The following is a 26,973-nucleotide window of genomic DNA, read 5'->3' as shown; positions in this document are numbered from 1 at the left end:
TGTACGTCTTTGTAACCTGCTACTGGATGCTTTGAATTTCCCTCAGGATTAATAAACTATCTATCTATCTATCTATCTATCTATCTATCTTGTTGGTTGTCTAAACTCCATTTAACCAAAGACACTCTGCCCGCCTGTGTGCCTGTACATAATCCTCCAGTGTGTGAGGTGGGAGCGCCCCTAATCATAAATATCATACACGTCTGAGATGTATGATTCTCTTCCAACGGACTACTGCAAAAGCCAATGAGAGCGAGCAGACCCAGAGGCGTCACCAACTGGACGTTGCTTACTTTCACAGCTCACAGCTCACAAACATGGAAGCTAACAACAACACAACTTAACCCAGAGTCAGGAATGTGGAACAAGAAGACCAGCTCGTGGACATATGGCACCAACACGAGCGCCTTTATAGTGTCTCATGTGAGACATACCACAACAGGGCGGACAAGGAAACGGTGTTTCATACTTTCCAGGGACGAAGACATAGTTCTAAAGCACACAGAAATAATGAAATGCTTGCTATGTTGGAAAATAAATAAATAGAAATTCATCCAAACTAGAAAATGCTTTGACCAGAGCTTTAAAATCATGCAATTAGCTTAGCATAAAGGGACGATGTGGTCTTGTTTCCTCCTCTATTTTGAGGTTTATTTTGCACTTTCTCCCATGTGTGGACTCAAGTTGACTGATTGCTCTCATCATATTAGGGACAGCTGCCAGTAAACTGTCAGCACATAATATTTAAGAGTCTTTCTGCCAAAACACAGCTCAATGCTCAGCCAGCAAAAACACACACTACCTCTACTGCTGCTTTTTAATCCCACAGTTCTCTCATGCTACAAGGTTAGTGCCTGCCTAAACTGGGATGTGGTGTATCAAAGTAATTGCTCCCCCTTTTTTTCCCCTTTTCAGGCCTATAGAAAAGAAAACCTCCACATATATCACTTCATTTTCTCTCTTTCGTCTCTTCTTTGTCTCCTCGAGTGTCAGATGGAAAGTTAATGAAAATCTAAAGAAAGCGTGTATAAAAGTCACACCAGTCGTCTGCTTCTCACGTATTCCATTCACTACATAAAAAGGTCAAGATAGACGTATTTTACCTATTCATTATTTTGTTTTTCTTCCTCCGCTCTCTCTCTTCCCATCCCGTGTTGCCCTGCAACCTGGGGCCAAGCAAAATATTCTCACCATCTGTCGTGGCGTGCGGAGGGTTTACAGAGCCTCCCACAGCGTCATCGATTCAAATGACCTATGAAACCTCAAAAGAAATATACTTACGTGGCATTTGTAGTATTTAAAACCTTGAGTTACTTATGAATACATACTTTTTTTTTAATCAAAGTTGCTAAAAATTGCCACTAATGTGCAGACTTTCAGGGAACTGAAATCAAGCTGTCTTCCTTCTTGCCATTTGTTATTTTCAAAATAAGGTTTCAAGGCACGTTAGAAACAACAGAACCTGACTGGGGGGCGAATTGGCATGCAGTAAAAGGATGTTTGAAAGGTCTGTAGTCCTGCACTCTGACTAATGTCAGCAGGGATAGAAAACAGATGGGTGAGACTGACGATAAGAAGTCTCCACGGGGGGAAAGACAGGAACAAAAACACCTCAAAGCTGCTCCGTTTCTTCTTCTTCTTCTTCGGTTTCCCTGCTTTATATTCCAGCAGGGATCATTTCAGTGAAAGTATGTGCTGTTATTACATCTGATATGTCTTAAAATTTAAAACTATTACTTGTTTTTTGTCCTGACTCACAATTTAGCAGAAATCGCCACAAAAATCAACTTTCTGTAAGAGAAAAATGTCCAAACAAATCCAACAATTTGTTCTTTAAAAAACAAACTGCAGGGTTAGAGGACATGAGAGAGGAGTAATAGATGTGGAAAGATAAAGCCTGATAATGAAAGAGATAACTCCACCCTGCTGAGAGGCTGCCACAGAATCACCTGAACCTTGACTAAACCTCAGTGCTGCTGTGAGTGTACATGCTAAGCAGTCATTTGAGCCGTAAATCTGTTTTTCTTTTCATGGTGAACCGTTTGAACGAGGTGTGCTGGGGAACCAAGAGTCCTTTTGGTTAGGACGCCACATTTCCAGACCATTTACTGGACAAAACTGGAAAATAAAATCACTTGTTCCCCGAGGCACCAAATAAAGTGTGTGTAATGTTTAATAGTGTGAACACACACACACACACCGGCTCCTGTCTTACACAGTGTATCATGCACTCTGTCTGAGGAGTTTCATGGAATTGTCAGAGAGCTAGTTCTTCAGCTTTGGAAGTGATGCTTTCCACACGAGAACAATCCCCCCTACTGCTGTTCTTCACCCCCCCCCCCCCCCCCCCCCCACCCCCACATACACACACACACACACACACACACACACACAACTGCTCTGCTTTATGTCAGTGCAGGGAATCATTCAATGACACTGTGGTGCAAGCAGAAAAAGCAATGGTAGCTGGTCAGCAATCTGGTCATATTTTTGTAGTTTGGCAAAAAGTGTTAGTTGTATAGCACTCAGGTTGTTAAAAAAATTAATGTTTAGCATTTTTATTTCACTGGAGTCTGGTTGTTTTTTTAGAATCAGCCGATGCAGAAGTTTGGGTACATGAATTTGTGTCCGAGGAAGGTGATATCAAAGTCATTTTACAAATGACATTTTAAGCGTTATGTGCTATCTTTAAGTACGACAGCTTGGGGAATATTTAACTGGGTCTGTTGCAAATTACCATCGGGGGGTTTAACTATTACATTGCCACAGTTAACTATATAGTAAAGGAACAGGAGTGTTTAATGCAAATGACTAATAAATATCTTTATTAGGAGGTCATTTCATATTGCATCGTGTCTTCCTTTTTTTGTGCCTTTCTTAAGTTAAATTTCACCGTGGTGTAACACAACATGATACTGTACAATACTGTACAACTTACACCAAAATACCAGCGAACAGCAGGACAGATGGGAGAGGCTTCCTCCCTCCTCGACTGTCCACCAATCACATCCTGCAATTCAGATTAGATTAAACAGCTTAACCTACTGGCAAGACGTCAGTCCTGGTTCCTCCACTCAGCCAGAAGGGAAAGGACTCAAAATCACAAACAGATGGACCCTCATGCACACACATCCATGTGTCTAACTGGACTGTTAAATAAACTGCATGCTGGCAAAATACCTGCTACTATTGTCAGCAGCAGTGACAGCGAGGCACTGTGGGAGATCTGACTGGCAACACCCTGATGGGGGATGATGAAGAGAATGTGTACAGGCTTCTGGGAAGACAGCAGTGTGTCTGAGTGTGTGTGTGTGTACCAGACATTAAGGCCCACACAATACTGGAAGCAGACAATTAAATCAGGCAGCAGAGGGGAATACGTTCACACTGCTGTGCCATTAAAAAGCAATTGGCGTCTCGTGTAGGATTCACTTGTACGACGCCTCGTGCAATAATGAAGTCTGTAAATCTCGCAACAGGGCTTCTTTTGTCTCCTGAAAGCCTCCAGCGCTGCATCCAGAATCTGAATGATAAAACGGGAATGGTGGACCGTGTGGTTCAAGCTTTTTCAGGCTTTTATCCTGAGTGTCTCACAGCACCCGGAGTATAAATTCAGCGTGGGTAGCTGCTGTGGGAACTCGAGCACTATGCATGCTTTAGCTTCAAGTGCTGGCTGGAAATATACCAGAGGTCTACGATTATGAGTCAGGAAAGACTTTGGGTTTTAGGTTCACTTATTCACTACACTTTTAACTGCATTAGGTAAAAGATAAAATCATGTTTTGTAGTTTGATGCAGTGATTTGGGGCCCAAACACTGAAGCTTTAACACATACCTTATGGATGCAGCTCAATTAAACCATTACTGTCCATTCAGCACACTTCTGTTAGCTGACTTTTGGGTCATAAGTCAACGAAATATGAGCACACATTGAGTCGGACTTCACTACCTCCTGCTGAGTCCAAACCAATTAGAATGGCTGAAGAATAATCATGTTTTTAGTTTTTCATCAGTGATAAAGTCATCCATTGATGGCCCACTGTAGATCATTGTTTGGACTCAAAGAAGACATACTAATAGCTAATTCAGCTTCAGCAGCGGCTTTAAAACGTAATACATGGAAGCTCAAACAGAAAAGGTACAGTCAAATAATTTGCTCATTCTGGGGGTCATAAGTCAAATCTGATTGATATGATTCAGTGTGTCGTGTACTGTCTGTGGAAGCCGTCATTGTTTATGTGTTTGGCAATTATAGGTCCATAAACTGTTTGGAATTAATTAAAAAATGGTTCTTGTAACTACTACTGGAAATGTCATTCAGGGTTTCTTAAGTAACAGAGGATACCAGTGATGGTTGGCTGCACACCCATGGGTCCACTGCCAACAAGGTTGGCTAATAGCTAACTCGGCATCTTTTTAATGGTGCCAGTTGGCTGGAATGTAAACATACATAGGCTTTTTAATGAGGCTCAATTTGTAGCCTGTTAGCGTCACTGAAGACACATAGCATCTGTAGTTTGGAGAGCTCGGTTGTGATAATACAATAAATAACATTAAAATATAAAAAATAAACCCTTTTCACGACCTCAGAGGCAACAACAGCATCATAAAAGTTGTGGATACCTTCCATGCCGTCGTCTTCAGACCTTTAGTTTACTCACCCCATTTAACCTCACAGCAAATAAGTAGCCCTTAAATCAACCCCCGAAAGCCTGGCATGTGTTTTTGTTTTGCACGTGTTGCCCAAACGGACGATTTACGAGCCACGAGAAGGGTGTGGAAACACAACTGAATATACAAACTATGCCTGTGGTAAACACATGTGTGTGGTAATGAGGGTATATGGATGATTAATAAGTAAGGGAGAGAGTTTAACCATGCCACAGCAGTCGCTTCTTTATGTAATTAAAACTTTATATCTCAGTGATATTGAAACATGTCCATCAACTTATCTCAGTAGAATTTCTGCAGCCGCTAAAGCTCAATTTAAATGTTGCAGAAAAGCAGTACTGATTAAAAAAAAGCATCACTTAGGAGTAAGAATGACAGACTTAAATCAAATGAATCAATCACAGCCGGAGCTTGCAGTGCGGTGACAGTGATCCACCAGGGGATGCAAAACTGGGAATTCCCAATTAGGGCTGTGAAGGAAAAGTCCCTGCACACATTTGAAGTGAATTATGATTGGTGTGACTTATAAAACTGCAAGAATGATGACACTTAGGCATGACGAAACATCCTGACAGACAGAGCAGCGTGATGTCTGGAAAAGCAGGAGGAAAAAAAACAGGAAGGTGTAGAGAGGTGAAAAAACCCAAACTGCTCTTTCTCCCACACATCTAATTGAAGCCAACATTCCTCTGCGAGTTTCTCTGAGAGACAAGCGGCGGGAGACTGAGGGACACAGCAGGGGAGAGTGGGAGACGCCATTGAATTCCACCGAGGCTTCTGGAAAACGTCCAAACTGAGGCGCGGAGGGAGCGAGGACGGAGATTAAGAAACACTTCACCTTTTGAAAATAGATCCCGGTGCTGCATGCTTCCACACAACAACACCAGGAGATTTAGGGGGGAGGGCAGGGCGCCGATCTGAGACAGAGATGTCACCATGAAGGGGAAGTTCTCAAGGGGAAGAAATCTCGTTTAAGATGCTGAAGCTGACACTTTAAGGTGCTCGCTAAACTCTTAGCATGACTACTTAAGCATTTCTTTTCACAAAGTTCCAACACCAAGTTCAACAGACTCTCATGTTGAGTAACTGCACTTCATATGTCTAGTATTAGATCCAATTAAAACACAAAAGTCACACAGTAACACAAATAAGGCAACAAATCACTGAAGAGGTAGATCAGCAACTCCTCTGTTCTACAGAGTAAAAATTCTACTGTTGTTTTTATTAAATCACTGCAGTCTGGAGGGTTAAATAAAGCAATGTAAATGCTTTTTGTGGCTTAAAAAAAAGGATTTTCTCTTTCAGTATCCTTTCTGTAACGAGGTCAGACACTAAACATAACATAAACAGTGTTTAAGTGGATGTAGTTTGGCTTGCTGGGTGCATGTGCCTGTAGGGATACAGTTACAGTCAGTCAACTGGACCAAACAGATTGGACCTACAAACCAACACATGCATGGGTTTTTATTCTAACATCAGATAAAATACCTGCAGGACGAGGGTGACATCGATTATGTGTTTGGTATATTTGAGATTTTTTTTTTTAAACGTATGGTGGAGCATGCAGTCAGGGGAGATCACATATTGATGTTGAGATGTGAAAAGTAGAACCAGAGGGAAACAAAAGAAAATATTCTTTAATTTCTCTCCAAAACAAAGCAGATTTATTTTTAACTGATGGCAAATCAATTCAAAAGAAGCAGAAGAAGGTTCAATCCACCGCACCCGCAATCAGTACTGCCATGAAGATAAATGTGGATATGATACTTTTATATCTGAGTTTTTATCTGAGTGTTTCTGGTGTGAGAATCCCAGCCCTCATCCCTCTAACTCGCTGGTGACTTTATCACCTGTGCCAAGGGGAAACCCTGACACAAGCTAACTACTCTCCTCCATCATCAGCTGCAGATTTATGGCAGCAGAGACAGCTGGAAAGAGGAGCCACAAAACCCTAATGGCTTTGCACTTACAGACCTGTCCGACTCACACCAGCGAGGGAAGAGAAAACGGCTAACCCCCCTAACTGCCTCAAATTCTAGCTTTCAGGTGGAAGAGAAAAATCTCAAGTCAAGCACCATAATGCAGCAGGAATGATCTGATAACATGAAACAGGAGCGCTGCCTGAAGCTCGCTCCTGTGTCCAACACCAACATTTCAAATGTAGCTACAATTCTTTTTTTTTTTTTAAATAAAACAGCCTCCGCCAAGTTAATTTTTCATATAGAACAGGAGCTCTAAATGAGTTTTGGCTGCCGTTCACGGTGTCTGGCAGTCATGATAAACCTACCAGCATTTGGCGAGCAGCTTATGATAATTTCCCATTGTGTTTAAAACAACAACATTGAGGTATTACAAAACCGAACTGGAATAGAGGTTGTGATGACAAGGAGACTGAGGTATTGTTAAAGCATGTTAAGCATCAAGATATCACAGCGTTCATCAAATATAGGAAGCAATTAATATCCCACTTTAAGACTGCAAGAAAAGTAGAGGTGAAACGGCTATTTTTAAGCTTGTACTTCTGCAAAATCCTCTCATTTCCAGCCGGGGTTTGGTGTAGCACAGTGAATCGGGGGAGCAGTGATTACCCTAAATGGGGCCCAGCTCTTCCACTTTCTAGCCTCCTCACTGGGGACCTCATTCACTGCAATTACATTTGGAAAAAAAAAGAAAAACAACAATCCCATCTGCAGGCAGACAGTGTGTGCACATTCAGTCGCTTCTGTGGGAGACGGATGTGTGTCTGTATACATCACTCGCCCTCTGCCTGTGCTGTAATCAGGCCTCTTTCTCCGTCACAGTCAGCGACACACCATGGCTCTCTTTCGTCCCCTCAGCAGGGCCCCCCTTCGCTTCTTTCCGGCACCATTTCAGTAACAATCTCTCAGTGATTGTCTCTCCATCAGCGACAGTCTTTCACTCACAAAGTAATAATCTCAGCTCCGTCTGCGGCCCTGTCTTTGAACTCAGCACGGCTAAATGCTTCCACGTGGCTGCACGCGCACACACACCCACCTTGATGGCAAAGTTACAAAAAAAACCTGTACTGCAACAGAAGGGCCTCAGCGACATGTTGGAGTTCCAACAGGATGTCAAGAAAGTGTCAAAACGAGTTAAATCACTTTCACTTTCGAATGTGTTTTTGAAACTTAAATAGTATGTGACTTCATTTATCCTGCCTTCATTCGCTCCGCTAGCAGGTCAAAGTTTGGGCTCGAATAGAGAAGGGAAAGTAAAGACTCAAAGTTTCGGAGGGGAAAGTAAGTCCTCAGTCAGAAGTTGCTTTTTGTGGTCCCTCACCACAGGAATGAGACAGTGAATGCCAACCATTACATAACACAGAGCAGTTCCTCTGTTTGAAACTCTGTATGCAAGCATGCTGCATCTACATGTTACTCAAACTTTGAGTTATGACGGCATTATTTCCAGTTTTTTTTATTTTAAAAGAGAAAAAAATTACTCACATTTACTTACAAGTGGGGATGAAGCAATCTTTGTTTCCCTTTAATTGGTTGGATTGCAATGAAAAAGCTGCATTTTCAACAATTCAAAAGAAAGAACAAAATGTTCAGAGTCATGTTTAATCTCTCTCTCTCTCTCTCTCTCTCTCTCTCTCTCTCTCTCTCTCTCTCTCTCTCTCTCTCTCTCTCTCTCTCTCTCTCTCTCTCTCTCTCTCTCTCTCTCTCTCTCTCTCTCTCTCTCTCTCTCCCTCTCTCTCCCTCTCTCTCCCTCTCTCTCTCCCTCTCCCTCTCCCTCTCTCTCTCCCTCTCCCTCTCCCTCCCCCTCTCCCTCCCCCTCTCTCTCTCCCTCCCTCTCCTCTCCTCTCCCCCCCCCCCGGACAGTCTGGAGACCTTAAAGGCTTTTTATGTTCTCGTATCTTCACACTGCATGTAAATTTACAACTTTTATACACGAGGGGAGGAGTCAGCCGGCCGTCCGGGCGATGTAAACAAAGTGAAGATAGGACTCTGAAAACTCTGAAAACATCACAGACAGTGGGACATCCCATCAGCGTTTAATGCAAATGACTAAGAAATATCTTTATTGCCTTTGGAGGACATTTCATATTGCATCGTGTCTTCCTTTTTTTGTGCCTTTATTAAGTTAAATTTCAGTCTGTCCCTGACATCTTCCTGAGTCAGTGGTTACACCCATTGTAAACAGTCATGACTCACAGAGTTATTTTCAGAAGATATACTTGATTTCTACATTTAAGTGAGAAACATCACAGATTAAGACTTTAAGGTGATAGAAGCCTGGGAGTAATGATGTTTAGTTATTCACATTTATCAGCTTAATACATCAGTGTAGGTCTGTAGTGACTAAGAACTGAGGAGATGATGATGCACCACTCATGTAATTAAATGATTAAAATAACAAAACATTATTAAGTCATGGTTATTCCCATTCCTGTCTATGAGCGTCATGAGGGGGAGAGTATTACATCTGTAAATCCTATCAAATATCTTTTTAAATAGGACTGTGATTAAATAGTCTTGAGTGTCAAACTGCAAAGCAGGTTTGAGCATGACCATTCCACACACGCTCTCGCTGTATGTTCTTTCATATTGGCCTATAAAGTCACATATCCATGGTTTGATGAGTCTCATGTGAGCTCATGCAAACAGCATCAACATAGGTTTAGTATGTTACAGTGCTGGATTGAGGGGGGGGGGGGTTTACAAGCACACCGAGCCAGTCTCTGAGGACGATGATGAACGTGGCCTGCCAAAGCTACTGTTAGTTCTGTAAGCGCTCCAAGACAGCAGAATGAAAGGAAGAGATTATTGTGGAGATCAGAGGCGAGGGCTTAGAGATCGAGTGTGTGGACAGAGAGTGAGAGAAGGCTCGTCTCAGCGCGGGGTCATAAAGCGTTTGAGCCTCACCCTGAAATGACTACACTTCACCGTCTTTAAACATCACCTTGGCTCTGCCCACGCAGCCAAACCGCTGAAACTTAACTACCAGGAACACTGCCAACTTCAGTGCATGCACAGAAACACAATCATAGTTTGGCTCCGAGCTCACAAACACGCTTTTTCTCATCTTTTTCACATTGTCTCTCGTGTCTCGCTCCAGTGTAAATAACAGAAAATAAACTCTATAAAGGAACAAAGAGGTGGAAATAAGAGACTCTCCGCTCAGTTTTAACATGCTCCAGGGTAAAATACTGCAAAAGGGGAGGTGAAAAGTAAAATACAAAGAAGTTTGTAGGATTAAAATAACTCCAGGACTTAGTCTGGACAAAATAATAACTGTCTGGTTTTGTGCATGCTAATTCACTAATGCGAGGCAGCATTACAACTAATTTCCTCTGTTCTTGTGAGAGGCATATTGCCAGGGTTTCAGCTGCACAATAAGGCAGACATACCAATGGTTTGGAGAGGGAAAAGTGTGCCTCTGCAAAGAACAGAAAGGCCAGCTCTAAAATGCAAAGATCCTCCCTCAAAGTGATGAATTTATGCAGTTAGACCGAGAGAAACACAAATAAAATGGAAATGTAAGAATACAAATATCCATCTGTAACTCCAATGCTTCTTTTGTCTCTTCTCTATCTGCTCCTTCCACATGTATCATTTACTCCCGAGGTGGCCGACAGCACAAAGGCCCATCAATTTGAAATGTCAACAGCTCCGCATCGCAGCCAAGAAGAAGTGTGTTGGTGCATAATGTGTGTGTGTGTGTGTGTGTGTGTGTGTGTGTGTGTGTGTGTGTGTGTGTGTGGGGAGGGGGTGGACTTGTAGCTCGTTTGTCAAAGGCCTTGGGGGAACCGCTAGTCCGTCAAATGATGTCGTCTCTTAAACGGCTCTATCGTCCTAATCCCCCCCTAGGACCCCCCTTTCCTTTATAGTTCTGTATCTTTCCCCAAAACCCCACACACACACACACACACACACACACACACACACACACACACACACACACACACACACACACACACACACACACACACACACACACACACACACACACACACACACACACACACACACACACACACACACACACACACACACACACACACACACACACACACACACACACACACACACACACACACACACACACACACACACACACACACACACACACACACACACACACACACACACACACACACACACACACACACACACACACACACACACACACACACACACACACACACACACACACACACACACACACACACACACACACACACACACACACACACACACACACACACACACACAACACGAGGTCAGGAGCCATGGCGATCATGAAGTCACAATCCAATCACGCAACAAATACCACGCAGCGATCTCATTGCACTAAAACACGCACACCTCTTTAACCTCCCCTGCTATTTTTTTTTTTTAAGCTTCCGGCATCGACTGCGAGGGTCAATCTTGATGTGGATGTATTGGATGGTGCGGTGGGGATTAAGGTCAAGACCCCGGAGGCAAAATATTAACCAATCTGACGCTGCTGATTGAGGGATTAAAAGAAGACCCCACATGCAAACGTGAAAGGGAACATGAGGCACCATACGTGCAACCACTAAGAAGAAAACATGAAGCATCCGCACAATTTGGTTCTCAGGGAGGGCAGGTCCTTTTGGGGGGGGGGGGCAGCTTTACTGGGCTCAACTGTTCCCCCGGTGAGTCAGCACAGCTTCATCTTTGCCGTCATGATGCGGTGCAAGTTAAAGTGAAAGATCCAGTAGAGAAAAAGAACGGATCAAAAACCATGGTATGTTAAAGACATATCATTAAAACACATTGTTTTATCCAAAACATGTCATTTTAAAGCCACCGCTAGATCGTTTTGATGTTTCTTCCTGGCCTCTGTTTCTCTGTGATGTTTATTCCAGAGGGGATAATAGTGTGTTTCATATCTTATCATAATGTATGCTATCATATCGTGTAGTGTTGCATTGCTCCTTTTTCTCACTCCTGTCAACAAATCCAATAAAAAAGGTTGAAAACCGCATTATTCTCTATGTATGCATGTATATGTAGTTGCATCAGCAGTGAACGTTGGATTTATCACAATGCAGTGCATGAAGAAACAAGTCAACTGGTGCATGTCCATTTTGTTTTTTTTTTGTTTTGTCCGTTTATTTTATTTTATTGGATTTTGCATTTGTTAATGGTGAAGAATGGGGGTAGGACTTGACAAGCCTAGGCTTCTTCCTATCCCTTTTCGAACGAGTCAAATGTGTATTATATTGAAATTGGCTTTTTTATTTTATACAGATTTTTTTTCCCATTTGTTTATTCATTTTCATTTTCATCTCTTTTTTTAATCGTTCGAAATAAAGAAATATAATAAGAAAAGAAACATGTGGCTCTGAAAGAACATACAAAATATTGCAAGATTGATCCTTTAGGGGGGGTAATACAATACTCTCAGTTCAAATAAATGCATCTCATGCCTTCTGGATTTAGAGGATAATCTATGGTATTATTTTAAACACTTCTATCTCGCCTTATTAGCACATTTGGTTTATTTTTTCTGCCTTTCAAATCTGTTTTTCTACCACACAAAGGAGCACACATTGAGTATGTATTGGTTTCTGCAAAAACAAAAGCGGCCTACACTTTATACTGTGCCTGAAGGCATCATTTGTAGACACAGATGGAGTACTGAAGCTGCTGCTTTGCTCACGCTACACCTTGTATGTAGATGCAGTATGAAAGACAAAATAAATATGATTTGCTTGATTTTGCCATTGAAACTGAGCTGAGGTTGGAAATCTTAATTGAATCCATTTCTGAGTGTTGCACATGCTACTCTGTATTTTCCATTTGGAAACAGGTGTGAGTTCCAGTAACATGAAGTCACTTGACCCCTTTCCCTCTGGTTTATTCTTCTCCACCACTAAAACCAAAACTGTTTCCTTTGGAACATCACAAAAGCTCAAACCTCAAAATAAACCGAGCGACTCCGGGACAGGGAGGATGATTTTGCGGGGGGCAAATCGTACAAAAACAGTTTCTCTCTGACACATATAAACACTGCAGTATAATGAGATTAAACTGTGATAACATCAGATATCAAAGGACTGAGTCAACGTTTAGTGCTGGACCAAAGATGAAGAATATCGTGTATCTGAGCTTGTAAGAACACCGCGTCGATGATGAGTATGTGAATGGATTCACTGTAACTAAATGACACTGGACCACTTGAAACCAGGTCAAAATAAACGAGTAACATATCTTCTTTTATTGTCTGTACATGCAAATACACACACACACGATAAAGACACACACACACGATAAAGACACACACTCAGCACATCGTCTTTAAATATTTACACGGTGAGAGTGAGCGATGATGTTCTGCACTCACACTCCTCTAACATGCTGCTTCTATTCCACATTAATAATGAAGCCTCACAGGGTGTGTGTGTGTGTGTGTGTGTGTGTGTGTGTGTGTGTGTGTGTGTGTGTGTGTGTGTGTGTGTGTGTGTGTGTGTGTGTGTGTGTAGTTATAGTGGCCACTAATGCAGCAGCCTATGTTTTATGAATGGAAGGTATACACAAGCAAGGTCAATTTCAAGTTCAGCGCAGAAAAAAAAGGAATCTAAATAAAAGCTCTCAGTGATTTTCTGTGCCTCTTCCAGTTTAAAGATCTCCTTTGATCCAGCATGTCGCCCCTCATGGGAATCTGTCCCATACAGTCCGTTCACATAGTCCGCATTCCCGACAGAAAGCCTGAGGATACAGCTGATTTCATTAGCAACAGAAACGTCATAACACTGCTTTGAGGCTGAAAGCCAAAGAGTCCGTGTAGTTGTGATTCAAGTCACATGTTAACCAGAATTATTGGAATGTGATTCACTCACACAATGAATAATAAAAAAAGTGATTTCTGGTTAAATTAGCCTGATTGAGATTTATCACATGACCCCCCATTTTTTCTGTTTCTTTCTCTGCTCATTGGCTGCAACAGGCAAACCTGACTCAACTGTTTGTCCAGACAAAAACAAGTGGCCTCACGAGTCACTGATGTCTTTTAAAACACAGACTTAAAGTGGTGATAATTCAACATAACAACAGAACTGCAGCATGCCCAAGGTGTTATTTTAAAATGTGACATCAAATGATGTTTTGAGATCTTTACATTTTATTGCTCCTATTCCAAGCCCCCCCCCCAGGCTGAGGTTTTGAGATTACAGGCCGAGTTAATGAGTAGTTCATTGGAAGGCCTGCTCTCCCCGCGGTGAGAAAATGCCCCACCGAGTGCCGACGTTTATAGTGCGAGGCTGCAGGCTTATCTGTTGATTCACACGTTAGTCTACACCTCCTGCACAAACACACCGAGGGGCATTGAAGCAGGAAAAAGACGGATTAGGTGAGTCAAGCTAAAAGACAACAAAGCTTCACTTATTGCAGTGAATGTGTGATAAGCAATAAAAACAGAGGTGGGTTCACTTTCTGCTCTTTACTCCACCTTTTGCTCTTTATTTTTCCTGCTCAGCTCCTTTTTTTTCCTTCTATCCTGCATTTTCTGCCTTCCTAACATTTCCGCTCTAATCTCCTGCTGCTTTAGACTTTGCTCTCTCGATTAAACCAAGAAAATATTGGTACGTTTTGGTGCTTTTTAGCCATGCTGCAGTCGTCGGATGATGCTCTCCTGTGGTGAGAGCACTGACGTCTAAACATGCTGCACAGAGATAGCATTTTAAAATCCTTGTGTGAGAAATCTGAGGCAAGAAGAAGACAGCAAGGGAGGCACTCCTGTCATAAATACAGGCTGCTGCTGCTTTGAGGAGAGCCGCAGCTTCAGTTTCCTTACTCCAATTTGAGAAAACATCAGTTTAGGAGGTTTGAAAAATTCTAAAAAACACACATGCAGATGACATCCCTGAACCAAAATCCCAGCCCCTCCCGTCAAACTGTCCGCTCAGCTACAGGCGCACACATCCTCAGGCTCTGACACACTAACGACCACGTACATTCTTGGCATTTTCACAAGGGCCAATTACGGCTCCTTGAAAACTGGCAGCTCTGGATGTTCGACAAGCCAGCTGAGACATTGGGACTCTCTGGAATCCAACTTAATTATCATCACAAAAACTCCCAAATTCAGAGCCGATAATGCAGCGGCCGGTGTTTCTAAAAAGGCATGCAAATTGCAGAGGAGGGCGTGCGACCGACGTTTCTGTCAGCTCGCGGTATGCATTATTTCAAGACTACTCCCGGCATACCAATGCACAGCAGCACAGATGTCATTAAAGCTACAGCCTGTGAACTCTCCCAGAGGACCCTGATCTCTTAACAGCATTAGGAAGCTACCGTACACACACACAGGCCTCCAACTCACTGACATGCAGGCACACACATGCAAATACTCAAAACACCTCATCAGAGTGAGGACTGTGATGTTAGGCTAAAAAATATACAAATAAGTCTGTTTGTAAGGGATTCATCGGAACGGCCACAGACAGATAGAGGACTAGTGAAATATGCAGATTTTCTATCAAATTTTAACCAAAAGCTGCAAAAAGCAACATATATATATATATATATATATATATATGTTGAAACATTGCTGATCATTTCTGCAATTTAGACCGCCTGCAGGACATTTCCACATCAGGGGGTCTGCACAAAGGTCTGGTGTGCTGTAAACCGGAAGCTGGCTTCAATCCCAGTTCCTGTGTCTCTCAAGGAAGTAGAGATATGAGATACAGGCTGAAGGTAAATGGATCACAGTGAGTCGTTCTTTTCCGACCAAAACTAGCGGTGGATCGCATAAAAGAGTGAGGAAGGAGAATTTGAATATCAGCAGCTATCAGTCACATCGCTCGTCTTTTATCAGACCCCTTTGAGTATTTCTGACTAACTTTTTAGCTTGCAAGTAATTGTTCTATGTGGGCTCTGCACAGATTTTTGCACCGATGTGTCCCTATGCTAAATGTACTCACAAGGCTTTTATTCTACACAAACAACTGCATTCAAAAATGTTGTTAACTTCAAACAAATTCTGCATCTGTTCAGCTTTGATGCTCTCGTTCTTGTGCTGCATATACGGCATTATTTGTTAACAGGTCGATATCTGCTGGTGACATCAGGCTCTACTTATAACCTAACATCTGTACCACATCTGGATCAGGAAGAGAGTGTGTCGAACAGTCATGGAACAACACATGTAGTCCGATCAGACAGAAACAAAAGACATTCCACTCACCGAAATTTGGAAGACTTCTTGTGTGTCATCGAGCATCTGAACCCTGATGGAGACTTGTCTCCCGGGAGGCTGTGTTGGAGGGCGCAGGCCCGGCTCCAGAGTGGACACCCCGAAACTGTCAGGGGCTCCCAACCTCTGCCCGGCTGTAGACGGCCTGTCGGCTGGTTCCACCATGGTGAAGGACGCTACGGTTAAGGCTCTCTTGAACCGCAGGAACCTCTTCTCAAATCTGGAGGAGAGAGGAAAGAATACTTTAAGACGTGTTTACTCAAAATGTAAGGTTGCAGTAAAAGCAGCAATCTGCTCAGGCTGTGATTTTCAGATATTTTGGGATGTCTTAAACACACAGTTGGCAGTTTAACACAAGAACGAATCAGCATTTCCTCAAAAGATCCAAGCTTGTACACGGGCCCTCATCCTAAATAGAACAGTTGCATCACATCCTGTGTGTTGGTCGATTCTAAACAGAATTTTCCTTGTAAGGCATTCCTGTTTTCTTTTTATAGAGATCGTGTGGGTGTTCCACAAGCAAAGATTTTTAGGGGGGGAAAAAAACATCACTAAAGAGCATCAATGCTGCTTTCTGGTTAAAATGTTCTTAAATGTGTGGAAAAAATATTTTAAAAATGAGTGTGCAAACGTAGGAATCATTGCTTAGGGGGAAACTTTCTGCAAAATATGCTGAAGAAACGTGAGAAAAAGCCGTCCACATTTGTTCAGTCTGGGTTTAATTGGCCCTGCACAAAGTAAAAACCACCAGACATTCAGTCAGTGAGTTTTCAGCTGGGATTTGATACTGGTCACGATGATGAAAGCGGTGTATAAACCACAGTATGACAGCTAAATTTAAAGTTGGGCCGGTGCACAAAGAGGCAGACAGACATGTCTCACACCTTGCTCAGACACACTTCTCCCAGCTGCAGCTCATGCAGGTGGGATTTACGGCGTTTCCTCCAAACCAAACACAGTGCTCCGTTTAAGACCAGTTCAGACTTGAATCAAAGCCTCACAAGTGGGGCAGATGAGATACGGTCTGAAAACACACAAAGACACCCCCCCCCTCCCCCTCCCTCTCTGTCCTCAACAGACTCAAACTTTTCAGCGCCCCCCACCTCCATCCCACACTTGATAAACCTCAACCTCAGACAATAAATATCCTCGCAGACGGTTGGTGACATCAGGGCTGGGGAATGTCTTAGAAGACAGTCGGGGGTGGGGGGGGGGGGGGGGGGGGGGGGGGGTGGGGGGGGGGTACAGGAATGAACTTTGCTGACATGCAAACACAGCGGTGTTTATGTGCCTGAGTGCACGCGCTGGTGCATCAAAACTCCAGAGAAGAAGAAGAATCTCTCAGTTCGTTTTGTCGTTGCTTTCTCTGAGGTGAAATCAATGTTTTTGTCTTTGTTCCACACACACTTAAAGATGCTAAGGGTCTTTACAGGATTACATGTCAATACATCAATAAGTCATTAGGGACCTACTGAACATCATGTTGATTAACAGGTCGTCAGATGGTGACTTTTTGAAGGTTAAAATCCTCGATTTTCTAAAGCAGCACACACACTGCATTCTTGATTTGGAAAAAATAGATCTAAACCAAAAAGACAATAAATCAGTCAATAGAAGCTTTTCAATTAAACATTTTAAATGTTAACATCGAGTACAGCTGCAATGATAAATGTATGATCAGTTTGAGTCATTACCAGAGGTTAGAAAAGTCATTGTTTTCTGATTGCAGCTGATTCATTTCCTCCTCTTTGACAGCAGACTGAAGATCTTCAGTTGGCAGACAGACTGGATATTTTAGGATGTTATTTTAGTCTTTAGGAAAAAACTTTTTTTAAAGCTATTTTCTGAAACTTTAGAGCGAACGACTAATTGATTTCTCATGAAAATGTTATACTTTAAAGTGATTGTTAGCTGCGGTCCTAATATTAACAGACAGGCAGAAACAATGACACATGTACATAGACTGTCATGGCTAAGTTATCTGTGTGAAGATGGTTTGAGTATTTTATGTGTTGTTGATGAATTAGAAAACAGAGTTTGTTCGATATATCAGATTTTGTAAACTATAATGGGACGGGGGCTGCCCATTGTTTATCTGAATAAACAGACCAGTGTAAATATTCGGGGACAGTAAGAAGGAAAGGAGTCAAGCAGCCAGCTGTTATAAGCATCCTTCAGTGAGGCTTCAAGGTTTATATTTTAGGACTGAGTACATGCAGCATGTCATCAGGTTGATTTAAGGGCTGTGTGATCCCAAAGAGTCCCAAAGAGAAATACAGCTTTCTTTTGCCCAAATCTGGAGGGAAAAAAGACGGGTGTATAATTTGTGGTCTTAATGAGACTGTTCCAAAAATCCACTGAGTGGCCGTCACTTTGTGCGGCTCAGACAGGAAGTGGAATCACACTAAGTTAGAACCAGATTAAAGATAAAACATCAGAAAGTTTTATGACAAGAAACTAATCCTTGAAGTAAGACACACTGGTTCCAACTTCTTCAAAGTAAGGATTAAATTCATTTCTCCATAAGGCACGATCGGAAATGACAGCCAGTGAACGGCTACAAGCTGACCTTTGACCTCAGTGTTAAAAGTAGAGCGATAAAAGTCTTCTTGCATACTTCCAACATCCAATGAAGTGTTTCTGCAGAACTTGCCCCACTCCTTATCTATGTAGCCTTTTATTCACAATCCCTCCCCTCCACCTGCACCTCTCTCCACCTCAGTGACAAAAGCTGAAACTGGAAACTGGAGCCGGGCCAAGGAAGTGACCTGCAGTAATAAAGCGGGGCCTGACAGTCAGGTTACTCATTACACCTGTGGGAATGTTCCGTTTGTTCCCGTGTGCTACTTCCCCGCTGCGCTGAAAGGAACGCTCTGCTCTGTTGTTTGTCAGCATCAAATCTTTATAGAAACGCTAAATACTCTGAATGGCTGCTCGACAAGAAGCTCAACCTTTGCAGAGACGTTTCTTAAGCGCTATACATCAGGTCACTAAACAAGCAGGTGACAATTACCCTGATGAACACCTTTCTGCAGACAGTAGGGTCGCTACATACTCTCCACATAATGGTTACATTTCAGACTTTTTAGGACGGTAAACATAAAACTTAATGACTGAAATAGTGGCTTCCCACTGTAAGGTATAACAGGAAGTACAGTATCAATGACAGGGGAATTATTGACTGAAACCAAGCGGCTCTGAACCTGTCGTTAGGTTTTCTCTCTGAGGTCCAACAATTACTGTTTCATTAGTCTTATCGGGTTGACGGTGCTCAATGCTGGTTCCATATATCAGGAATACGTTTATTGTATTTACAAAATTAAAGTAACAGTCGTCTATAATCTTTCTTAATTTTAAAATGATAGGCTACTGAAGTCAAAGATGGCTACAACATTCTTTTCTGAAGCAAAATCGTAACTCTTTGTGCAGCAAACTGCCCACTTTGTGAAGCTCTTGTAGCCTATTTCAACTCTAAAGTAGCCTTTTTTTTTATAAAGCAACATATCACCTTTGTATTAGGTCCTTTTGTTAGGTCAAACTGTAAACTGGGCGAGCCTTCATCATGATGACGGGGAAGTAGAATAAAATAGGCTACTGTTGGGGCGTTGGTGGTGCAGTGGATCAGTGGTTAGTGCGCACGCCCCCTGTATGGAGGCTGTCGTCTCAAGCGGGCGGCCCGGGTTCACATCCCACCTGTGGATTCCTTCCTGCATGTCATTCCCCTCTCTCTCTCTCTCTCTGATTTCCAACTCTATCCACTGTCCTATCTCTCCATTAAAGGCATAAAAAGCCCAAAAATAAATCTTAAAAAAAAAGAAAAAGGCTACTGTTAATACTGTGGGCCGCGCTTCATAAAACGTGTTGCAATGTTTCAAGACAATGTCGAACTATTTGATATTATTGACCTAAAGGCTATTCAGAAATGCGCAAAAAATAATTGTGATTGGAGGTCATATGTTGCTTATCTTATAATGTGGTCCTATGTTGTGTAATCAATCTTCACCTCTGACATTTGAACAATAAATAAACTCAGGTCTTGCTTTGTTTTAAAAGTTTGGCTGAGACAGGATTTCCAGCATGGCGGCGGCTGACGATGAGCCTCCCCCTAACGCAGCAGATAGCTGAGGTCACTCAGGCTCACTTAATATTTACAGTCTGTGACTAAAACACACAAATGCAAGATCATAAATCACAAATTAGAACTGCATCTTACTTATCTAACACTGGTTGTGTTCAGCTCTATTTTGGAGGCGTTTCACAACAACAGAGTGAAATATTGAGAAGCAGAAGTTTCCTCCTGTCCTCAGAAGTGGCTCAGGGATTATACACGGGGTGAAGTTGAGCAAGAGAGGAATACAGAGTGAGCTGATCACACTGCAGGCACAAAGGGAGCCACTGTGGGAGCTTCGAGCAGCCCAGGCTTTAAATCGGAGGGACTGAGGCCTCTCATGCAGCCTTTGAACTGAAAGTTTTCCCAAGAGTTTGTAGTGAGGGGGGGGCTCTGGGAATCGGATGTGAGCGTGAGTGTGTGTGTGCTTGAGTACATCTTCAGAGAGAGGGCTCTAACTTTATCAGGCAGTAATCCGGTTTTAATCCTTCTGTTGTCAAGAAGTAATAATCAAGTCAACACACACAAATGGAATCATTACATAATCTGGGTTTTTATATTCACACATAACGTTTGCATAATGGGCAAGCAAAATAAATAAGCATGCATCCTACACTTTGATAAGAGGATTTTTTTAAAGTGACAGGAAATGAAACCACAGGTCAAACGCAGCCACATCGTTGATTGTGTTGATGGGAACAGATTAAAAACACAGACAGTGTGCTATGAAAGAGGATCAGAAAAAGGATGTGAAGTGAGGGGGGGTTTCACTGCTACACAGCTAAGCTAACAAAATGTGTTTCAGAGATGGAGATTTAGCACTAATCACTGCACATGATTGTGTTTATCTGATGATAAGTCCATCAAATCATCATTAGGTCTATTTAATTTCAGAAAATCACTAAAGATGCATGTAAAAAAAATCAGACAGAGCATGATGGACTTCTATAAATATCTGGTTTTAACTGATCAACTGTCTAAAAACACTAACATGTTCATTTGTTTTAAAGACAAAAGGAATCAGCTCAATGTATTTTTGAGATGCTAAAGCATGTGGATCAGGGACGGGCAACTTTGGTCACAGCAAGGGGCCACATTCATTTAATTCTCACTGCCTGGGGGCCAAATTGTAGGATACAAAAACGATTACAGTCTCAACATATACCAGTGATCAAATATTATTATGCACATATTTCTGGTTTTCATGATTTCATGGCAGATTTTGTCATGTTTTCTTCATGTTTCCAATTAATTGACATGTAAAAATTGACCCAAGGGTTGACGTTGAGGGTTGATGGGGGCCGCATGTGGCCCCCGGGCCGCCAGTTGCCCACCCCTGATGTGGATCATCAAGGAAATCAGCGCTTTTTGGGGGAGATTTCTGCAGGAAAATGTCACTAAAACATTGTGGTAAACTCTTAAATTGGAAGGTTGTTTTATCAGAGTGCATTAACTGAAGCTCAGGAAGAAAAGCTAAGACAGTGAGTATGTATATTCTCCAAAGGTCAAGGCCTACACATGCTTTCATTTCCTGTTACTTGTTGACATTATTGCTCTCAGCTTTGAACAAACAGCTTCTGAGTGTATCCAACTAAGCTGAAAAATGACACCCACAGGCATCTACTACAACCTGACAAGTACAGGTGAGGCCGAGAAGCCGAGATCAATGACTCGCGCTTGATAGTACGTTCTATCAAGGTGACACTCTGCACCCCGCTGAGCCATTAAGCTGCTCTACTCCCCTCAGGAGGGGTTACTACGCTGAGGTTATGTGTGTGCAAGAAGGTGAGTAACAACGATCGTGTTGGCGTGGTGGTTGTGATATTGATTGTGAAAGTGAATGCAACCAGGAGGAAGACAATAAGGATCATGGGCGCTCTGAAAAAGGGGGGCGGGGGGGGCAGTAAGAGCAGAATCACCCTTCAGAGATCAATAAAAGGAATTGTCACCTCATGGGTGCCATATGAACAGTCTCCAGTGTGAGGGGGGACAAAAGCATTGAGCCATTTTCTGCATGCACAAAGCAGCTTTGTCAAGAGAAATAACACAGACACTCCTATATAAAGCTCTTATAAAAGGCACACACATAAGAGTACAGTTGGCAAGAGTGGTGCAAGCGCCAGGATGTAGGTTAGCAGAGTAATCCTTCAGCCAGGGTAAAGATGTCAGTAGGCTAAGGCAGCCACATCACACCCAAAAGACAGGGTGTGTGTGTGTGTGTGTTATCTGTGTGTGTGCTCAGTATTACTGTGCATTAAAAATGACAAGCCCATTGTGATGTATGGTGAATGGGAAGGCTGAACAAAATATCAAAAAACACACAATATAAAACATCAACTGAAGCAGCCGAGAATCCAGCTCAAACCGAAGATCCAAGAATTGGTAACTTTGAGGAAAATGTTGCAACGTGTGTGAATGTTCAAATGACTTCCTAAAGAAGGATATGTGCTGTCTATCACGAAGCTTACAGCAAAAGAAGCTCTGCTAGACCTCCTAAAGCTCAGCCGATTAGGAAAACGAACAGGCTGCTTGCAATCGCTTATACTTAGGATATCAGGCTCATCAAACATCACGCACTGTTGCCTTAAGAAGCAAAAGCGCTTAATGTCGGAACCAGTATCTGAATAAATCTGGATCTAAGTGTGCACTATAAAAAGGAGCAGAAAGAGGCTACGTGTAACCTCGCTTCATAAGCCGGATAGCATGATTTCCTTACCCCCCTCTCTTTCTTCAGAATCCACAGATTGTCCGTCTGTGAGAGCTTCTTTTTTCTTCAGTATTTCCAACGCAGACAGTAAATCCCACACCGCGTTGTGTTGGAGTTTCGGTTGATATAAAGTCCTCCTCTTCGCAGCCGAATCGCTCCCTCTCAGGTGGGACGTGGTTTCTGCGCGGTAGCCATTGAGACAAATGTGGGGAAACCTCGCATTGAGCTTTCTACTGGAACAATAAAGAGCGACACACACACACACACACCGCCTCCAGCACAGGCAGGCACCCCGGCACCACTGAGTCAGGCTGAGGGACAAACAGCGCCACCTCATGGAAGTGTGGGGGAAAAGGTTATGGAGCAATAAGGCTTCATAAAATAAAATACAATTACACAGAATAATACAGTTAACATTATGTATTTTAAATTATATGTGGTAACAATAGCACAAATGTTTTGAAAAGGAAAGTAGTAGCCTATAAAAGGTGTTTAATGTTGCATAAATGTTAAGCATGTTTTTTTCAGTTTTGTGCATTTAATGGTTGCAGAGGTCAAGACTGTGAAAGTGAAAGGCCTATTTCTTATATAAAGTGAAAAATCTGCTCTTTAGTGAATATGTTCCATATTATATCTAATTACAAATAGACTACAGGTGTGAAATAACCGCCCTGTGCCTTATGGCCTACTGCCTGGATTATTGAAAATATAATTTCCTTTATTTAAAAATACTATGTTCCACTAACCCTATAGCCAAACGACCATAACCTACTGTAAGTAGCCTACAGTAGATAAACAGGCTACGGTTTGTTTACTTCATGTCATGTTACTTTACACTGCTTAACTCTTTTTAAAATCATAATAGAATAGAATGACTTTATTGATCCCAAACTGGGAAATTGTGGCGTTACAGCAGCAGGTTGTCCAAACACACAATATGAGCAAAAAACACAATATTAGCAAATCTAAACACAATATAATATTAACTACAAAGTAAATAAGTACTAAAAATATATATAAAAACTAAGAATGTGGATATATACAACCAGGATTTAACTAAACATTACTAGTCTTAAATATGGAAGATTAAATATGGAAGATTAAATGTAAATGTGCAAAAACAGAGTTGTAAGTGGACAGTATTGACATAAAATCATACATTTTTAACTTCACATTCATTTGAATTCTGCCAATTACTTTATAGAATCTGATTTTAAGTGAAATTTAAGAGGTTTATAGAATATCATGCCATGTTTGACCTTTACAATAAAATGTTTAATCTGTACAATAAACAACTAGAATATGTGTGACTTACCTTCAGGAGCCTTGAGAATTAAAGAATAAAGAAAAAACGTAGTTGGCCCGTACGGGGATCGAACCCGCGACCTTGGCGTTATTAGCACCACGCTCTAACCAACTGAGCTAACCGGCCATAGCAACAGCGACGATTATGTGACTTTTTATACGGATATAATGTTAATAATTGTTGATTTAAGTTCCCAATTAACTACTAAACTATTAACTATTAACTCAAAATAACTAGGACACAATGTTAAACTACCGAGGTAACCTCCATTACACTAAAATACAAACTTTAAAGCGGGAATGACGTAGTCTTTTCTCGCAGCGCGGTAAGCATCAGCAGTTACCATAGTTACCCTGGAGAGAGGGCGAGACTGATCACGTGACCCAGCAAGATGGCGACTACAATGTAGAATGGATGTGAATGTGAGTATTATTAGCGAACGTTTAAATTGATAAACCTCTGTAAAAAATGTCGTTTTTAAGCAACCGATCGTCGATGTAGTGTAAAGTGATTTCAGAGCTGATGTTTTCTTTGTAGACTAATGGAATAAATATCACTTAAATCCGTTTTATTCTCGGTTCAGGCTCTAAAGTAACGCTGACCTAACCCGCTAACGTTAGCTTTATTATAATTAAGACTTTTATTGTTTCTCGTTTCTCAGCTTTTCTTTATATGTCTTCTCCGTAATCAAAGTTTGAATACTTAATCTATTTTGTCTTCTTTATTTCAGGATTTAAAATAAGCGGAAATTTGGATCAGCTGGTTAATTATCACAAAATCAAGATGGCCCTAAATGTGTTTGGTAAGCAGCATCACTGTTCTTAACTCTGCAGAGAAAAATGAGTTTAAAGTCTTTTTGTTGTCCAGCCAAATGAGCTGCAGGCAGAATATTCATAATAATATTAATAATAATAATAAATTAGATTTATATTATTTTATTTAAGAGAACAATACAAAATAGAAATAGTGTCAAGGGAAGAGGATGAGAGTCAGTGGTTGTAGGCGGTGATGAAAATATAATAATAATAATAATAATACATTTGATTTATAAGCGCTTTTAAAAACTCCAAGACACTTTACAATAGTTAAAACATAAAGAACAGCACAGTAAGGACAGACCAACACACAACATTACACACAAATCATAAAGACAACAACAATAAAGGTGAACAACAGAAAACAGAAAACACATCACAATCATACATTAACAGCTTGTTTAGAGAGGTGAGTTTTGATCAGTGATTTGAAAGTAGAAGAGTCAGTGCAGTGTTGAATGTGTGTAGGGAGTGAGTTCCAGAGGGAGGGGGGGCAGCTATGGAGAAGACTCTGTCCCCCCAGGTTCGGTGCTTGGTTCTAAGAGGGGGAGATAGGAGGTTGGCTTTTGAGGAACGGAGGCTGCGTGCAGGAGTGTGAGGGTGAAGGAGAGCCGTGGGAGCTGCAACAGAGAAAGCCCTGCCCCCCCCCCCCCCCCCCCAGGACCGAAGGTTGGTCCTGCGGGGCGGGGGGGGGGGGACAGGGACAGGAGGTTTGCATCTGCAGACCTGAGAGTGCGGGTGGAGGAGGTGAGACAGGTAGGGGGGAGCCAGGTTGTGGAGGGCTTTGAAGGTGATGATGAGGAGCTTGAAGTGGATGCGCTGGGGGTCATGAAGAACAGGGGTGATGTGGTCTAGGGGATGGGGAGCCAGTGGAGGTCATGAAGAACGGGGGTGATGTGGTCTAGGGGACGGGGAGCCAGTGGAGGTCATGAAGAATGGGGGTGATGTGGTCTAGGGGATGGGGAGCCAGTGGAGGTCATGAAGGACGGGGGTGATGTGGTCTCTGGTGAGGGAGTGTGTGAGGAGACGAGCAGTGGAGTTCTGAATGTATTGAAGTTCTTGAGTGAGTGTGATGGTGATCTGTAGAGGAGACTGTTGCTGTAGTCTAATCTGGAGGTGATGAATGTGTGGGTGAGGGTCTCTGCAGCTGAGAATGAGAGGGATGGGCGGAGGCGGGCGATGTTTCTGAGGTGGAAAAAGGCTGTTTTGGTGATTTGTTTAATGTGTTTGACGTAGGAGAGGGTTTGGTCCAAGATGACACCAAGGTTACGGATGTGGGGGGAAGTTATTTGGAAGTTAAGGTACTCTGCCTTTGCATTACCTGTATAATAATAACGGGGTCATGCCAAGGCAAAAGGCAGTAACTTCCACTTGACTGTATCTCACTTGGTTGCATGGTTAAAATAACACAACCAACACTATTTCTTTGCTACACTTTAGTCAAGCTACTGTGTGTGTCAGAAGTGCTTGATGACAGATATTAAAACAAAGGCATAAAGGTCTATATTTACTCAAATGGTCTAAATATTTCAAGATTTTTATTTGTCACATGCTCATACAGATGTGCAGTGAAATGTAAAGACTGTTCCGCAAGGCCATGCAATAAACACTCAAATTACTAATACACATAAATACAGTAAAATAGAATATAATGTAAAATGTAAAAAATTATTTGAATATACAAAATATAGAATATAGATTAATGTAAACAGTGTAAAGTGTCCAGGGTGTCAAAGTGTAATGTGCAGATTGGAATGTGTGGTGTGTGTGCATCATGTAGTCACAGTTTTGTTTTTAACTGAGGAGAGTGGAGTTAACAGTCTGGACAGCCTGAGGAAAGAAGCTCTTCCTGAGTTTCTGTGCTTTGTAGTGGCACTTCATGAGTTGCACATTGTAGGCAAAAGCTTCAAAAAATGACTTTTTAAAAAGGAAACCTGAAATAACTAAGTTTAATGCTATGAAGTACTTCAGTCAGTGTCATTATGTCCCACACAACGTGCACCACTTCAGTTAGAAGAACTGTGTTTCTTTTATTTGCTGCCCACAGAGACACTGTCAGTAAGCCAGCAGTGGATATGTTTTGTCTGGTTTCTTTTGACTGTGTCTATCTGTGAGGGAGTGTTGCCTTGAGAAAGAGGGGGAGACACTTGCCCGGGGAGGATTTGGAGTTATTTTG

The 26,973-nt window shown here is 42.1% G+C and overlaps 2 protein-coding genes and 1 non-coding gene across 3 annotated transcripts in view; 1 reads left to right on the top strand and 2 right to left on the bottom strand.

The window, feature by feature from the left end:
- LOC132959486 (FERM, ARHGEF and pleckstrin domain-containing protein 1-like) overlaps positions 1-22,939 on the bottom strand; it is a 55,694-nt gene extending 32,755 nt beyond the window's left edge. Inside the window, exons 1-2 of the mRNA XM_061032519.1 lie at positions 22,686-22,939; positions 15,853-16,081 (exon numbers count right to left, since the gene is read on the bottom strand). Of these exons, the coding sequence (XP_060888502.1) occupies positions 15,853-16,026 (174 nt within the window). The 5' untranslated portion in view covers positions 16,027-16,081; positions 22,686-22,939. The remainder of the gene's footprint in view (positions 1-15,852; positions 16,082-22,685) is intronic.
- Positions 22,940-24,034: 1,095 nt separating this feature from the next.
- Positions 24,035-24,108, bottom strand: trnai-aau (transfer RNA isoleucine (anticodon AAU)). Its single transcript has one exon. It is a non-coding gene; the product is annotated as a tRNA-Ile (tRNA).
- Positions 24,109-24,341: 233 nt separating this feature from the next.
- LOC132959496 (N-chimaerin) overlaps positions 24,342-26,973 on the top strand; it is a 21,904-nt gene continuing 19,272 nt past the window's right edge. The window contains exons 1-2 of the mRNA XM_061032544.1: positions 24,342-24,404; positions 24,713-24,784. Of these exons, the coding sequence (XP_060888527.1) occupies positions 24,766-24,784 (19 nt within the window). The 5' untranslated portion in view covers positions 24,342-24,404; positions 24,713-24,765. The remainder of the gene's footprint in view (positions 24,405-24,712; positions 24,785-26,973) is intronic.

This window comes from Labrus mixtus, chromosome 24 (genome assembly GCF_963584025.1).
Source record: "Labrus mixtus chromosome 24, fLabMix1.1, whole genome shotgun sequence".
Classification (NCBI taxonomy): domain Eukaryota; kingdom Metazoa; phylum Chordata; class Actinopteri; order Labriformes; family Labridae; genus Labrus; species Labrus mixtus.
This window is presented reverse-complemented; position numbering and strand designations above follow the sequence as displayed.